Source organism: Moschus berezovskii, chromosome 20 (genome assembly GCF_049115385.1).
Source record: "Moschus berezovskii isolate FMDL1 chromosome 20, NW_MosBer_1.0, whole genome shotgun sequence".
NCBI lineage: Eukaryota > Metazoa > Chordata > Mammalia > Artiodactyla > Moschidae > Moschus > Moschus berezovskii.
The window spans coordinates 40,400,721-40,416,745 of record NC_142479.1 but is presented as its reverse complement, the minus strand read 5'-3'; the positions used below and the strand labels follow the sequence as shown (position 1 = coordinate 40,416,745).

The 16,025-nt window shown below is 51.1% G+C and overlaps 1 protein-coding gene across 2 annotated transcripts in view; it reads left to right on the top strand.

Moving 5' to 3' along the window:
- The window catches only part of PIK3R6 (phosphoinositide-3-kinase regulatory subunit 6), a 48,799-nt gene that overhangs the window by 15,816 nt on the left and 16,958 nt on the right, over positions 1-16,025 (top strand). Inside the window, exons 3-8 of one of the 2 annotated variants that reach the window (XM_088828889.1) lie at positions 4,402-4,485; positions 5,058-5,149; positions 5,773-5,841; positions 6,554-6,686; positions 6,834-6,903; positions 8,012-8,147. In XM_088828889.1, the coding sequence (XP_088685015.1) occupies positions 4,402-4,485; positions 5,058-5,149; positions 5,773-5,841; positions 6,554-6,686; positions 6,834-6,903; positions 8,012-8,147 (584 nt within the window). Of the gene's footprint in view, positions 1-4,401; positions 4,486-5,057; positions 5,150-5,772; positions 5,842-6,553; positions 6,687-6,833; positions 6,904-7,963; positions 8,148-16,025 lie in introns of both variants that reach the window. The other variant, XM_055406858.2, reaches the window with a different exon arrangement.

The following is a 16,025-nucleotide window of genomic DNA, read 5'->3' as shown; positions in this document are numbered from 1 at the left end:
CATCTGAGATCTCTGCCACCACCCATCAGCTTTGTCCCAGCCAGCCCTGATTTTCCTTCTTCCTGGGGTGCCCACAACCCTTGTGCCTTCACAGTCTTGGAGAATCTGACCTCCTACCCTCAAATTGCCACTTTCTCTCTCTCTTTTTTTAATTGGAGAATAATTGCTTTACAGTGTTGTGTTAGTTTCTTCTGTACAACATGAATCAGAGGTAAGTACGCATAACATCCCCCTTGCTCTTAAGTCTCCCCACCACCACCCCCCTAGCCCACCCCTCCAGGTCATCACAGAGTACCAAGTTGAGCTCCCTGTGTTAGACAGTAGATTCTCACTAGCTATCTGTTTTTAAACACGGCAGTGCATAATTCAAAAAGACACATGTACCCAGTGTTCATGGCAGCACTATTTACAACAGCCAGGACAGGGAAGCAACCTATATGTCCATCAACAGATTAATGGATACAGCAGTTGTGGCACATAGATACAGTAGAATATTACTCAGCCATTAAAAGGAATGAAATTGGGTTATTTGTAGTGATGTGGATGAACCTAGTAGAGTCTGTCATATGGAGTGAAGTAAGTCAGAAAGAGAAAAACAAGTATCCTATAGAAGAATGGTACTGATGAACCCGTTGGCAGGGCCGGAATCGAGACAGGAATGTAGGGAATGGACTTGTGGACACAGCAGGGGAAGGAGAGGATGGGGTCGAATTGAGAGAGTAGCATTGACATCTATAGGCCAGTCTTCTTTGTAACAAAAAGCAGCAGCCTTCAACCCATCCCTTCGAGACAATCCGGCGTGATTGTCTCAATCAGACAACCAGGGGTCGGTCTCAAGGTCGAGGGATCAAGGAAAGGATGTAAGTAAGGGAAACAAAGAGAGTGACCACTCTGAAGCCCTGGAGGAGCCATGCCCCGTCTCAGGAGGGCAGCTGCTCCCCAGCCCCTGTCACTGGCACCTGGGAGAAGAATGCATGCCCCGTGTTGACAGACTTTCCAGAGATGCCAAGAATTCGAGCTTTTATGCAAAATCTCCTCATTTGTGAATGTTGGCAGCTAGTTCAATTTTTTTCCCCCAAAGACACTCTGCAAGCCCAAACAAGACATGTCTGCAAACCAGATGTGGACCAAAGCCTGAGTTTGTTCCGGCTGCCCAGACTTTCGAAAACAGAGTTTATTTAGGGGTTTTCTCCCCAGGCTACTGGCAGAGTTTTTTTTTTTTTTAAACTTCTCTATTTTTCTCTGAAACATAAAAACATAACTCCCTGTGCAAAACAGCAGGGGAAATTAGGGCTCCAAAGACAAAGGTTTGGCTACGCTTTTAACGAGTGAGGAAAACACAGTTATTATTATGACAGTTTTAAGTCTCTTGTGTGGTCCAAGTTGGGGTGGTGGGGAGAAGGAAGAAAGAAGAAACAGAATGTAGCATATTTTTAAAATAACACACCCTGTGCTCAGTCGCTTCAGTCATGTCTGACTCTTTGGGACGCCCCCCCACTGGCCCCAACCCATGGACTGTAGCCCACCAGGCTCCATGGAATTTCCCAGGCAAGAATACTGGAGTGGATTGCCATTACCTTCTCCAGGGGATCTTCCCGACCCAGAGATCAAACCATGGTCTCTTGCATTGCAGGCAGATTCTTTACCACTGAGCCACCGTGGGAAACTTAACTCATCCTGCATTGACTCGTTCATCTTCATGCCAGGTGGAACTAGGTAGATGGGAGGACGGCTTGGGACAAGCCTTCTTGCCAGGCGAAATAATTTCCTTGCCAGTTTAGGGAGATGCTGAACTGCCCAGCAGAGTGGCCAGGTGGGCTAATGTGGACTGGAACACCTGCCCACTTCCTGCTCGGAGCCCAAAGGAGACTCAGACCTGGACCTGCCCTGGGCAGCGGGGCAAGTGAGAGGCCAGAGGAAAGTGAGAGTATCAGAGATGCTGGGCCACCCCAGACTTGCAAGGGTCCATGCCAGAGTCGTGGAAGAGTGGGTCCATGACCGTGACAGCATGGGGTGCCTTGACCTAAACAAACTCTGACTCCTGGGCAGCAACCTGCTGGTTTTTTAGATTTGTCCTTTCTATCTACTCTGGTGGGTCAGATAGCAAAGAGTCTGCCATCAGTGTGGGAGACCTGGGTTTGATCCCTCGGTCAGGAAGATCCCCTGCAGCAGGGCATGGCTACCCACTCCAGTATGCTTGCCTGGAGAATTCCACAGACAGAGGAGCCTGGTGGGCTACATACAGTCCTTGAGGTCTCCAAGAGTCGGACACAACTGAGCACCTAACACTTTCACTTTCACGCCTTCATCCTACCTACTTCCAAAGGAACCCGAGGAGATTAAAATATATGTTTGTAAAGCAGGAGCACCCCAAAAGGAGCAAAGGAAAGAAATCTCCATCTCTTGAGATGAGCAGGTTTTTGAGGCAGGGCCTCCATATGGCTGCAAGTTTCCTGACAGCTCAGGCAAAAGCGGAACCTGTGGGGTGTGTGGTTTGTACTGACAACCAGAGACCGCACTCCTGTCTGTAGAGACAGCCTCTCGGTTGGAGCTGATTGTAAAGGGGAATTGATGGCACAGGGAGTGTCTGCCGTACTTCCTGTTTTGGTCCCGATCCTCCAAGAAGCAGACAGGGGAGACAAGATTGCACATGCAAGGCTTCGTGTGGGGAAACACCTGTGGGACAGAAAATGGACAGGGAGCCGGTGAGGGCTGGAGGAGCAAGCGCTCAGACTGTGGGGCCAGCGCAACACTGAGAGAAGGAGAAAGGGAGGAAGGGCTGGGTGGAAATGTGCTGGACTGACCACGGGCTGGGGAACCCCTGAGCCAGAGTCAACCATCCAAAAAGGTTCCTGAGGGAGAGTTAGCTTTAGAATCCCTGCTGCTGTCCGTATTGGCTGGAAAGCAATGGATTTCACAGCCTGACAGCCCCAAGCTCCTGGATCCCTTAAACTCCTTGTAGTGGGAGATGAGTTAAGTGCATTTTCGCAGCTACCACACTTTCCAAATGTCAGTTACCATCTCCAGAGTTTTGCCATGTCAGCACACTGCTGTTAAAGAAAAAAAAAATTATCTTGACACTTGTTAAAATCCTAATGGGGGCTTCCCTGGTGGCTCAGTGGTAAAGAATCCACCTGCCAGTGCAGGAGACTGGGGTTCGATTCCTGGTCCGGGAAGATGCCACGTGCCAAGGAGCAACCATGCCGGAGTGTCACAACTACTGAGCCTGCGCTCTGGAGCCCTTGAGTCTGCAGCTCCTGAGCCTGCACGCCGCCAAGGACTGAAGCCGCACACCCTAGAGCCCGTGCTCTGCAACCAGAGAGTAGCCCCCTGGTCGCCACAACTGGAGAAAAGCCCACAGCAACAAGGAAGGCCCAGCACAGCCAAAAATAAATAAATAAAATTATATATGTGTTTAAAAAAAAAACCCTAAGGAAGACTTTATTCAAGATGCTTGCATTAGAGGAGGGGGATGAGGCTCAACTCTGAATAAGGCAAAGATGTAAGGGGATTTGCAGTCAACAAACAGAGGGAGGGGTCGGTGGGTGGAAAACTACTCAGAAAGGACCTCAGAGCTGGGGGATTCTCGATAAATGGTCCTAACAGGACTCTTGCTGGAGGCAGGATGAGGAGTTACCCAACAAAGGTGGGGAATAGAGAACTTGATCATCGAGCCGGGCATTCTCAAATGACTGGCAGCAGGATTCATTCTAAAACTGGGCTGAGAGGCCAGGGATAGGACAGGGGCTGTGCTGAGAGCCTAGTGGAGAACAAGGCTTCGAGGATCCTGAGTTTGGTCAGGGACAGAGTCTTTGTCACCTCCTGCCATTTATCTCATGTGTTTCTTTAAGTTGACTTTAAATTTTAGCTTCTTCATACTAGTTGAGGAACTAGTTACATTTTTTTCCTACATATTAAAATCAGTGCAGAGTTACTCAGATTTGGGGATCACCTGTGTACCACTGAAAAGTGTCTCATGGGACTTCTCTGGTAGTCCAGTGATTAGGGCTCTGCGCTTCCACTGCAGGGGACACGGGTTTGATCCCTGGTAAGGGAACTAAGATCCCGCATGCCTCGTGGCCTGACCAAAAAGAAACAAATGGGATTGTCCCACATATCTCTGGCAGTAAATATACCTCACCCTGAGATACTCTGGTTGTACAAAGAACACAGACAGGCCGATCAAAAGGCTGTTTTCCAGCCCTGGCCAGGATGCAGGCTGCCAGCTCTAAGTTGATTGCTTCTGATTTCCTTTTGAGGCTCAAAGAAGAGGCTAAAGACATTCTCAGGGAAAGAGGAGGTGGCGGCGGGGCGGGGGGAGGATAAGGCTGAGGCAGCTGAGCCTCAGAGTTCCCAGCCTGAAAGCCTCCCCGCCCCCACCCCCTCCACCTCCCACCCCAGATGTGGAGCTGGATCTCCAGAGGAGCGTGCAGGCTGTGCTCAGAGAGCTCAGCGCCCAGGCCCCTGCCCTGCAGAGCAACCAAGGTAAGAACCAACAGGCATCCTCCCTGTGCTCTGTTGGCTCCTCCCCTACCCCCGTCACTGCCCCAGCCAACTCTGCCCTTATGTTCTCAGGAAAGCGCCCCGACCCGGAGCTCACAGGATGAGGGAGGCTTCTAGTCAAGCCCCCATCCTGCTGGAAGTCCTTGGGGCCCGAAGGACCCAGATGCCTTCTCTGCCCGCTGGCTAACCCTCACAGAGACCATGGCAGAGCCCATCGGGGGTCTGCCATCCTCTTTCTTAATCACCTTCTCCAACTCCCCTTGCAAATAAGATTCCCCTGGCACTGCAGGCCTGCAGGACTCCCTGGCATGTGGTTGAGCTCCAGAAGCCACGTGCACACACCTGTCCCCACTAGCACCCCACCTCTGTCCTTTCTGCCCTGGGAATTCACCGCCCACTGGGGTGAAGATCAGAGCTCCCCCATGTGTGAGAAGCCCACCCGCAGGCTCAGAGCCCGGCACCCAAGGCGGTGGGGGACAGTGTCAGACCTGGGGCTCTGGGGCTCCAGGTCTCAGGGTCCTGCTCAGCACCGTGCCCACCCTCTCCTGGCCCAGGCATGTGGAGGTGGTCCCTGCACAAGAAGATTGAGCGGGATCCTGGGAAGAGCCCGGCGCTGGTCCGCATCCTGCTCAGAGAGCTGGAGAAGGTGGGTTCTCGCTCAGAGAGAGGGTGGGTTCTCGCTCGCAGAGCTGGAGAAGGTAGGTTTTCGGGTTTCCAGGAGGGGATGAGAGGAAGAAAGGCCATGTCTGCCCATCAGCCCCACGTTCCCCTCACTCTGGTCTTTTGGTTTCTACCATATTTCTCCCTCTCCTGTACTTTCCCATGAGCAATAGTACCTGCACATTGATTCCCACTGTTTGACCTGAGTTAACATCTTTCAGAAAGAATCTCTAGAACCACACCATAAATGGAAAACCCATGTCACTCGACAGAAACAAAAAGCTCCTATAAACGTAAATGTGTCACTGCTAAGAACTGTCAAGGTTATAATTATCCTTCTCACCACCCAATGCTCTATGCCTGGGAAAGCTGCACTCAAAGGGGCCTCCAGGTTGGGGATTCGCCTGACCTTTGCTGCCAGCTGCTGCCCCTCCCCCATGGAGCACCCTCTTCCCCTCCCCCTACACCTGGGCTCCCACACCTCCCCACCCACACTGCTCTTCTTCTGCCAGGGCAGGCTCTGGCCCCTTTTCCACACCCCTTGGGATGAAGCAAGTCCCCCCCAGCCTCCAGCCCCCTCCATGCCCTGTGCTCTCTCCTGTCTTCCAGGCAGAAAGTGAGGACGCCCGCCACGTCATCATTCCCTTGCTGCACACCCTAATGTATGTGCTCACTAAGGTGAGCTGGGGCTGAGGGTCTGGCTGGTCGTGGTGACCTGCAAGTGACTGGGCTGGACACCCAGGAGACACCGGGTCTCTGCCTGGCAAGCCTGGAAGAACTCTAGTACCGCCTGCCCCTACCTGGCTTCCTCCCTTAGCCCTGTCCTTGCCCTGAGACATGAAGAGATGAAACTGGGGAGGTGGGGGGTAGGGGGGTAAAGGTGCAACCCCAGCAGAGCAGAAGGGTTGGGAGGAGAGTTGATTTGCTGGGGGAACAGGATGGGGATGAATTTCCATCTTGATAAACGTGAATGGAGTGTCTTTACATGCATGTATACTAAGTCGCTTCAGTTATGTCTAAGTCTTTGCAACCCCATGGACTGTAGCCCACCAGGCTCCTCTGTCCATGGGATTCTCCAGGCAAGAATACCTGCATGGATCGTCATGCCCTCCTCCAGGAGATCTTCCCAACCCAAGGACTGAATCCATGTCTTTTATATCTCCTGCATTGGCAGGCGGATTCTTTATCACTAGTGCCACCTGGGAAACCTGAATGGGGTGTCAAGAGGGGAGGAGTCTTAAAGATGATGGGAGACGAAGCTAAAAGTGTAGACTTGGGAGGGAAGTGTGAGCCCAGGTCTCTGGCTCTTCTCCCATCCCATCAGCCCACCCCAACCAGGGCCCTTTGTGACCCAGGGCTCTGGGCACCCTGACCCCTCCCTCTCATGCAGGCCACAGGCATCACAGAAGAGCTCCACCGGAGAACCTACGCCTTTTGCACGAGGTTGCTGACCCTGCCTGCCCCCTACTGCACTATCGCCCTGGACTGTGCCATCAGGCTGAAAACGGAGACGGCCGTCCCAGGTGAGAGCTCCCAGCTCCCAGCTCCACCTGAGGTCTCGCCTTCCTCCCAGGATTCCAGGCAGCTCGAAAGCTCCAGCAGCTTCCGGGAAAGTGGGAAACAGGGGCCAGAGACTCAGGGACTGGTTGGCTGAAGCAGTTGCTCTGCAGGGACGCTGTACCAGAGGCTGGTCATTGCTGAGCAGAACCTGACGAGCGAGCTGTACCCTTACCGGGAGAGGTGAGTGGCCCCAGCCAGAGTGCTGGCCCAGGAGGATGAGCCAGGAGGCTGGACGGAGAGGAGCCCCAGCAGAGCTTCTCATTTGCCCAGCCATGGCGGACGTCCTCCAGGGGGGACGGGACGTTCTCCAGGGGGAATGGGGTGTGTCCTTCCCCAGAGGTCCCGGACAGCAGTCAGGTCTTTCTTCTTGACCTAGATTCAGAGCTTCCCCGCTCACATGCAGAATGTGGATGTGAGCCCTCTGACACACTGCGATTCCGTGGCTCCGCCTCTGGCCTGCCCTTGGCTGTGATGTAGCATCAGGCAGCCAGGGGTGACTCCAGGATTTCAGTAGTTCAGGCCACAATCACACATGAGGTCTGGGCTGTGAGTGTAGCCTCTTTTGATAAGATTGAGGACACATCCGTTGCTCGTGCTGGAGAGAGGAGCTGATGGGGTTGGGGTTGGGGTTGGGGCAGTGGGTGCCGAGCCTCCTCCCCGCGGGTACCTCTGCTGACCTGGTACTGAAGGGGGCAGCCTGGGGCTCAGTGTTCGTGGAAGTGCGGGGAGTGGAAGGGACCCAGAGGACCTGGCATCAGAGAGCCTGGGTGACAGTTGGGTATGGAGGAGAGGGTGGGAGGATTGAGTACGGAGGAAAGGGTGGGTGAGGCTGGTTTTCTGTATGATGAAGGTGATGAGAGATGGGGCTCACTTAAGGTCTGGAGTTCCAGTTTCAGCAAGAAGGCTATACGGTCCCTCCGAGGATAGCAGGGTCACTGGGGCACAACGCTGAGGCAGAGAGCGACATTTCAGTTGGAATTTCCCTAGACAGGAGACTAGTGGTCCCCAGAGGGACGAGGTGCCCCCCAAAGGACTGTGCCTGCTCTTCTTTGCCACAGTCCCCACCACTCCCTAGTGTTATCTGCCCCCCCCACAGAATTTCAAACTCAAAGCTCCTGTTTTTGGAGGAAGTAAATAACTTGGGGGGAGTCTGGAAGACTCTGAGGGTGCCCCTCCAGTGGCCCTCCTCCCCATGGTCATCCTCATCAGCCCCTGGTCCCCCCTCCACCTCTGCCCTCAGAGTGTTCCTCTTCGTGGATCCTGAGCTGGTGTCTCCCTCCGTGTGCAGTGCCCTGCTGCTGGAGATCGAGGCGGCCCAGGGGCAGCAGACGCCGGAGGCCTGCATGCGCCACGTGGTCTCCCACGCCCTGCAGGCCGCGCTGGGGGAGGCCTGCCATGCAGGCGCGCTGCAAAAGAAGCTGCTGGTAAGGTCACTGCCCTGCTCACCCACATCCGGTCTCCTCTGTCCATACCACCTTTCCCACTTAAGCCAAAAATAAATACACATTCACTAAGGAAAATTGAAAAGAAGATGCAGGTGAGCCGCACCCCTCTACTCAGTCATGTTAGCAATTAACATTTGGTGTATTTCATGAATAATAACAATGGTGGCCATCATAAAAACCACCGTTTTTGTTTTCAAAAAATATGTATTTATTTATTTGGCTGCATTGGGTCTTAGTTGCAGCACACTGGATCTTTTAGTTGGGGCATGTGGGATCTAGTTCCCTGACCAGGGATGGAACCCAGGCCCCCAGCTTTGGGAGCAAAAGAGTGTTAGCCACTGGCCCACCAAGGGAATCCCAGAACCAGTTTTTTGAACATCTCTTGGGTTCCAGGTACCATGTTAGACATTTTACATGTATCACCTTAAAATACCACAACACTGTGAAGTGGATGTACTTATCAAAACAAAGGCACAGAGAAGCCGATCACCTACCTGCGGTGACACAGATAAGAAGTGGCTATGCCTGGATGTGAACCCAGGTCTATCTGATTTCAAGCCTGTGTTTAGTTGCCTTCCAGCCCCACCCCTCCCCCATCCTTTTTAACACTGAAATATGCCGTATGGAAATATTTTCCTTGGAAAGCTATGCTTCTAACGGGGCAGAGAATTCTCTCTCATGAACATGCTATCATTCCTTTAACTAGTTTTACTAGTCCCTTGTTCCTCTTATGGGTATTTAGTTTGTTTCCTAGCTTCCCTTTCTGACTCTGCCTCTCTGATAGCTCAGTTGGTAAAGAATCCGCCTGCAATTCTGGAGACTCCAGTTTGATTCCTGGGTCGGGAAGATCCCCTGGAGAAGGGAAAGGCTACCCACTGCAGTATTCTTGGGCTTCCCTTGTGGCTTAGTTGGTAATGAATCCGCCTGCAATGGGGGAGACCTGGGTTCGATCCCTGGGTTGGGAAGATCCCCTGGAGATGGGAAAGGCTGCCCACTCCAGTCTTTTGGCCTGGAGAATTCCATGGGGTCACAAAGAGTCAGATACGACTGAGCCACTTTCACTTTCACTTTTCACTAGCTTTTCTCTCTGACTCAGCCTTAGCCCCTATCCACAGCCAAGACCACAGTAGATAGAGGTTCTCTGGCCGGGGTGGCCCCAGGTGCTGGATTTCTTGGGCAGGGGAGGATGCCAGAAGGCCAGTCGGAGTCTGCATGGGGTGGGGCAAGGTGCTAGCCCTGGGGAAGGTGGATTGGCAGGTGGCTCTGTGGTGCGGTGCTGCCAGGAAGCACTGGCTCCAGAAGAGGGGTTGCCCTTGAGGGGTCCACGATCCTCTGCTTGTCTGTGGGTGTCTGTTCTTTCTTTGCCCGTCAAAACACACTGGCATTACTCTTCCTCCTCTTGTGTTCCATTCTCCATATCCTGAGCCCTACATCTTGGATCCTTCCTTTGATGGGTATACCGCTTTTGTGTATCGCTGTTCAGTTCAGTCACTCAGTCGTGTCTGACTCTTTGCAAACCCATGGACTGCAGCACACCAGGCCTCCCTGTCCATCACCAACTCCCGGAACTTGCTCAAACTCATGTCCATCGAGTCGGTGATGCCATCCAACCATCTCATCCTCTATCGTCCCCTTCTCCTCCTGGCTTCAGTCTTTCCCAGTATCAGCGTCTTTTCCAAGGAGTCAGTTCTTCACATCAGGTAGACAAAGTATTGGAGCTTCAGCTTCAATATCAGTCCTTCTAATGAATAATCAGTGTTAATTTGCTTCAGGATTGACTGGTTTGATCTCCTTGCAGTCCAAGGGACTATCAAGACTCTTCTCCAACACCATAGTTCAAAAGTATCCATTCTTCAGCACTCAGCTCTCTTTACAGTTCAACTCTCACATCCATACCTGATTACTGGAAAAACCATAGCTTTGACTAGACAGACCTTTATTAGAAAAGCAATGTCTCTGCTTTTTAGTATGCTGTCTTGGTTGGTCATAGCTTTTCTTCCAAGGAGCAAGCATCTTTTAATGCAGTAGCTGCAGTCACCATCTGCAGTGATTTTGGAGCCCCCCAAAATAAAGTCTGTCACTGTTTCCATTGTTTCCCCATGTATTTGCTATGAAGTGATGGGACCGGATGCCATGATCTTAGTTTTCTGAATGTTGAGCTTTAAGCCAACTGTTTCACTCTCCTCTTTCATGTTCATCAAGAGGCTCTTTAGTTCTTCTTCATTTTCTGCCATAAGGGTGGTGTCATCTGTATATCTGATGTTATTTATATTTCTCCTGGCAAACTTGATTCCAGCTTGTGCTTCATCCAACCTGGCATTTCTCATGATGTATTCTGCATATAAGTTAAATAAGCAGGCTGACAATATACAGCCTTCATGTACTCCTTTCCCAATTTGGAACCAGTCTGTTTTTCCATGTCCAGTTCTAACTGTTGACCTGCATACAGATTTCTCAGGAAGCAGGTCAGGTGGTCTGGTATTCCCATCTCTTTAAGAATTTTCCAGTTTGTTGTGATCCACACAGTCAAAGGCTTTAGCGTAGTCAATGAAGGAGAAGTAGATGTTTTTCTGGAATTCTCTTTCTTTTTCTATGATCCGACGGATGTTGGCAATTTGATCTCTGGTTCCTCTGCCTTTTCTAAATCTAGCTTGAACATCTGGAAGTTCTTGGTTCGCGTATTGTTGAAACCTGGCTTGGAGAATTTTGAGCATTGCTAGCCTGTGAGATGAGTTCAGTTGTGCAGTAGTTTGAACATTCTTTGGCATTGCCTTTCTTTGAGATTGGGATGAAAACTGACCTTTGCCAGTCCTGTGGCTACTGCTGAGTTTTCCAAATTTGCTGGCATATTGAGTACAGCACTTTCACAGCATCATCTTTCAGGATTTGAAATAAACCTTAAACTGTGTGGGTTGTTTTCCATCATACCTTTTCTCTAAAAGCACCATCCACACCATTCCTTTGTGGTTGCCCACCTGCTTGGACCCACTGAGGGTTCTCGACTCACTCCTCCCACTTCACCATCCTGGATGTCTCTCTTCCCATAATAGTCCTTTTGGGGGTTCACTGCACACAGCCACATGATGGAGGAATGCCCCCCAACTTGTACCTAAGCCCCAGTCTGGTTTTATTTATTTATTTAGCTGTGCTGGATTTTAGCTGTGGCATGTGGGATCTACTTCCCTGACCAGAGATTGAACCCAGACCCCCTGCTTTGGGAGCAGGGAATCTTAGCCACTAGACCACAGGAAAGTCTCCCCAGGCTGGTTTTAGCACAAACACTGGAGGCCCCTACTGTGGGCTGCTGTCCTCTCTCCCTGCACTTGGCCATGGCTCTCGGGGAGAGGAGAGGGGAACTCTGACCAGTCTTCCTGACCAGAGTTTGACAGCTGACCTGGCAGTCCCCATGCAGCCACCTGCGGCTCTGCAGATGGTTTCTGGTCGCCAAACAGGCCGTGGACAAGTCGCCATTTTGACACAACAATGTCAGATATGCACAGGGTCCAGGAGTGGACTCCTGTCCAATGCTGGGAAATGAGTAGTCCAAGGAGACACACATGCTTACCAAGCAAGAGCCTGTTGGGAAGGCACCCAGGTGCAGAGCAGAGGGTAAGGGAACCCAGGAGGACTGCTCTGCCACGTGGCTCGCAGTCTCAGGTTTTGTGGTGAGGGGGTTAGTTTCGGGATTGTCTCTAGCCAGTCAGCTTGCTTGGCCCATAGTCTGACTCAGGGTCCTTCCTGGTGGCACACGCATCTCTCAGCCAAGATGGACCCCAGTGCAAAGGATACTGGGAGGCTGGTTGTCTCTACCCTGTTTTGGCCTCTCCTGAATTCTCCCGGTTAGTTTTATTGGGACCTCCCGCTGTGAGACCACTTAGGCAAGCAGTTCTCATCCTGCCTGGCCAAGGTGGGTTGTTTCAGCCAATGGTTCCCTAACATAAGAATATTGGCTTTTGTTTCTCAATGATGCAGGCAATAGAGCATCTCAGGCCTCATTCCATCCCTGAATCAGATGTGCCTAGGGTTCAGGGATAATTGGCTTAGGAGTGAGGCTGGGCAGAGTTTGAGGGCATTGGGATGGGGAAGAATTGGGAGGTGCCCGGTCAAGAATGGAGTGGGGTTCAGAGCTGGAATTAATGGGTGCCTGCCCTGATGCTGGGTCAGATTGGGGGCAGGAGGAGAAGGGGACAACAGAGAATGAGATGGCTGGATGGCATCACCAACTCGATGGACATGAGTTTGAGTGAACTCCGGGAGTTGGTGATAGACAGGGAGGCCTGGCGTGCTGTGATTCATGGGGTCGCAAAGAGTCGGACACGACTGAGCAACTGAACTGAACTGCACTATTTTTCTACAGAAAAAAAAAAAAATGCTGAAAATGAAAGCTGTTTTTTTTTTAAGCACAGTCAGCCTGTTATGCCCTCTCTCTCACTTTATCTGAGTGTCCATTTTAGGGAATAGAGAATGGGGAAAGGGGCCAAAGAAGTGCCAGGAGAGACATAGGGACTGCATCATCTATCTGAAGTTAGAGACCCTGAGAAGCTTGGAGTTAAGGGGTCCTCAAGGGCCCCCTGGCACCCCCCGCCCATTCTGGGTGCACCCAGACTGAGGCCTGGCCTGGGGAGGCCCACTCCCTGAGACGCCAGCCTCCTTACCTGGAATTCTGTTCCTGGGGAAGCTGTAGGGATCTCATGTCCAGTCACACCTCCCGGCTGGCGGACAAGTGGGGCCTGGGAGAGGTGCCCCAGCCAACCACGGTCTGGTGGCTAGGCCATATCTGGCCAGCAGACCACATCCTGTCTGCGGAGGGCCTGGTCCAACCCTCAGGTAGGGAGTGGAGGAAGTAGACTGGTCTCCCCGCGTGTCCACAGAATCAGCTGACAAGGCCTCAAGGCTTGAAGGCCAGCTTGGGATGACAGGCTGTCTCTCTGACACACTGCACCATGTTCTGCCTGCTGGAGATGGGTGTCCAGGTGGGGCTGCCCCGTGGCAGGTATCCACAAGCCTCGATCCTTCACTTCCTTTAAGCCTTTACTCAGAAGTCACGGTTCACTGAGGCTCCTCTGGTCACATGATCTAAAACTTCAGCCCCTCCCCCAAATTTCACATCCACTCCCTGTTTTATTCTCTTTTCATTACTGTTATTTATCATGCTGTATATTTCACTAATCTTGTTTACTATTTCCCAACCCCCACTCATGCACACATACAAAGAGAAGCACTGTGATATAAGCTGGGCTTCCCAGGTGGCTCAGATTGTAAAGAGTAAGCCTGCAAGGCAGGAGACCCAGGTTCGATCCCTGGGTTGAGAGGATCCCCTAGAGAAGGAAATGGCAGCCCACTTCAGTCTTGCTTAGAGAATTCCATGGACAGAGGAGCCTGGCAGGCTACACAGTCCATGGGGTCACAAAGAGTTGGACATGACCAAGAGACTAACACTTTCACTATAAGCTTTCACTTTATAAGCTACATGGAGACAGGAATTTTTTAAACATTTGTTTGGCTGTACTGGGTCTTAGTTGCCACAAATGGGATCTAGTTCTCTGTCCAGGGATCGAACCCAGGGCTGCTGTATTGAGAGCTTGGAGTCTTAGCCACTGGACCACCAGGGAAGTCCCCAAGACAGGAATTTTTGTCTGTTTTGTTTACTGCTGTACCCTGGAACTTAGAACAGTGCCTGGCATCTCGTGGGTACTTGGTCAATATTTAGTTAATTCTCTTATAATCAATTTGTAAGATGAAGCAACAAGATGAGGTGGTCCCCAAGGTCCCTTCCAGCTCTGATTCCTTGTCCCTTTCATCACTTGTGTTCATTCAGTTGATCATTCAGCAAGTGTTTATTGGAGCCTCAATAGTCAGAATGACCCTCTCTCCCTTAGCCCAGGAAGTTAAGACTTTGCTCAACAGACCCCTAGCATAGAAGAGAGAGCAAGACCTGCAGTGCCCACCTGTGCCACTTCTTTGGGTCCCGCATCCTCAGTGATAAGCTAGGATTAGTTAGGGAGTAGGGGGTAGGGACACAGCCCGAGAATGGTGATCCAGGGTGGTTGTCAGGTCAGGGTGGCAGGACTGGACCCCTGGAGCCTGTGGTACTGGAGAGCGTGGTGCCACTCTTTCAAAGAGGGAAGAACTCTTTCAAAACCTGTTTCTATTAAGAGGAAAGGCTCTGGTGCTTTACCCTTAGCCTCGTTTTTTTCTTTTAAAGAATGTTTTTGATGTGGGCCATTTTTTAAGTCTCTATTTAATTTGTTACACTATTGCTTCAGTTTTATGTTCTGGTTTTCTCGCCCCGAGGCATGTGGAATCATAGCTCCCCAACCAGAGATGGAACCCACACCGCCTGCTTTGGAAGGTGCAGCCTTAACCACTGAACTGCCAGGGAAGTCCTACCCTTCACCTCTTTAGCACTCACTATAAGAAATAGATGGGGAAACAGTGGAAACAGTGTCAGACTTTATTTTTTTGGGCTCCAAAATCACTGCGGATGCTGATTGCAGCCAGGAAATTAAAAGACGCTTACTCCTTGGAAGGAAAGTTATGACCAACCTAGATAGCATATTAAAAAGCAGAGACATCACTTTGCCAACAAAGGTCCGTCTAGTCAAGGCTATGGTTTTTCCTGTGGTCATGTATGGATGTGAGAGTTGGACTGTGAAGAAAGCTGATCGCCGAAGAATTGATGCTTTTGAACTGTGGTGTTGGAGAAGACTCTTGAGAGTCCCTTGGACTGCAAGGAGATCCAACCAGTCTATCCTAAAGGAGATCAATCCTGGGTATTCATTGGAAGGACTGATGCTAAAACTGAAACTCCAATACTTTGGCCACCTCATGCAACGAGTTGACTCACTGGAAAAGACTCTGTTGCTGGGAGGGATTGGGGGCGGGAGGAGAAGGGGACGACAGAGAATGAGATGGCTGGATGGCATCACCAACTCGATGGACATGAGTTTGAGTGAACTCTGGGAGTTGGTGATGGACAGGGAGGCCTGGTGTGCTGTGATTCATGGGGTCGCAAAGAGTTGGACACGATTGAGCGACTGAACTGAACTGAATCTACCTTTTTCAAAAGAGAAAGTAAACTTCCAGCTCTAAAGCCCTGGCAGCCCATAGTACCTGGCTAGAAATTAATAGCAGAACTTTGTGATCATTCCCTGGTGGCTCAGATGGTAAAGAGTCTGCTTGCAAAGCAGGAGAGTCGGGTTTGACCCCTGGGTCAGGAAGATCCCCTGGAGAAGGGAATGGCAACCCACTCCATGATTCTTACCTGAAGAATCCCATGGACAGAGGAGCCTGGCAGGCTACAGTCCATAGGGTCGCTAAGAGTCAGACAAGACAGAGCGCTTAACACTTGTGATTATTATATTCAGCTTACTTATTTTCTATTTATGAGAAGTGATTTAGCATTTTTACTTAGAGCAGCAATATAAAGTTTCCTTTTGATATAATTTTGAACCAAAGAAAAAGTGCACCGATTTAAAGAGAAGTAATGATTATAGGTGGCATGTCAAGGCAGTATAGGAGTGATAGATGTTTAGGAAATATGCAGCAAGTAATGTATTGAGTACCTACTGCGCCAGCAGATGTAATAGGGGTTGGGGAACTGTAAACGAAACAGACAAAACTGCAGCCTTCCTGGAATTTACATCCTAGTGACGGCAGAACAGTGATCCAGATGCTTGATGACATTCCGAGGAGGGTGGGCGTCAGTGTCATCCCTGTCCCCCTGGGTGCCTGGTCGCCAGCCATCCTCCCACAACGGGAATTAAGGGGCCGATGGGACCCCGCCCCCAGTTGCAGAGAGCATCAGGCAACAGCGGGTCCCTGGATGTGGGGAGCAGAAGCTATCCTGGGGAAGCT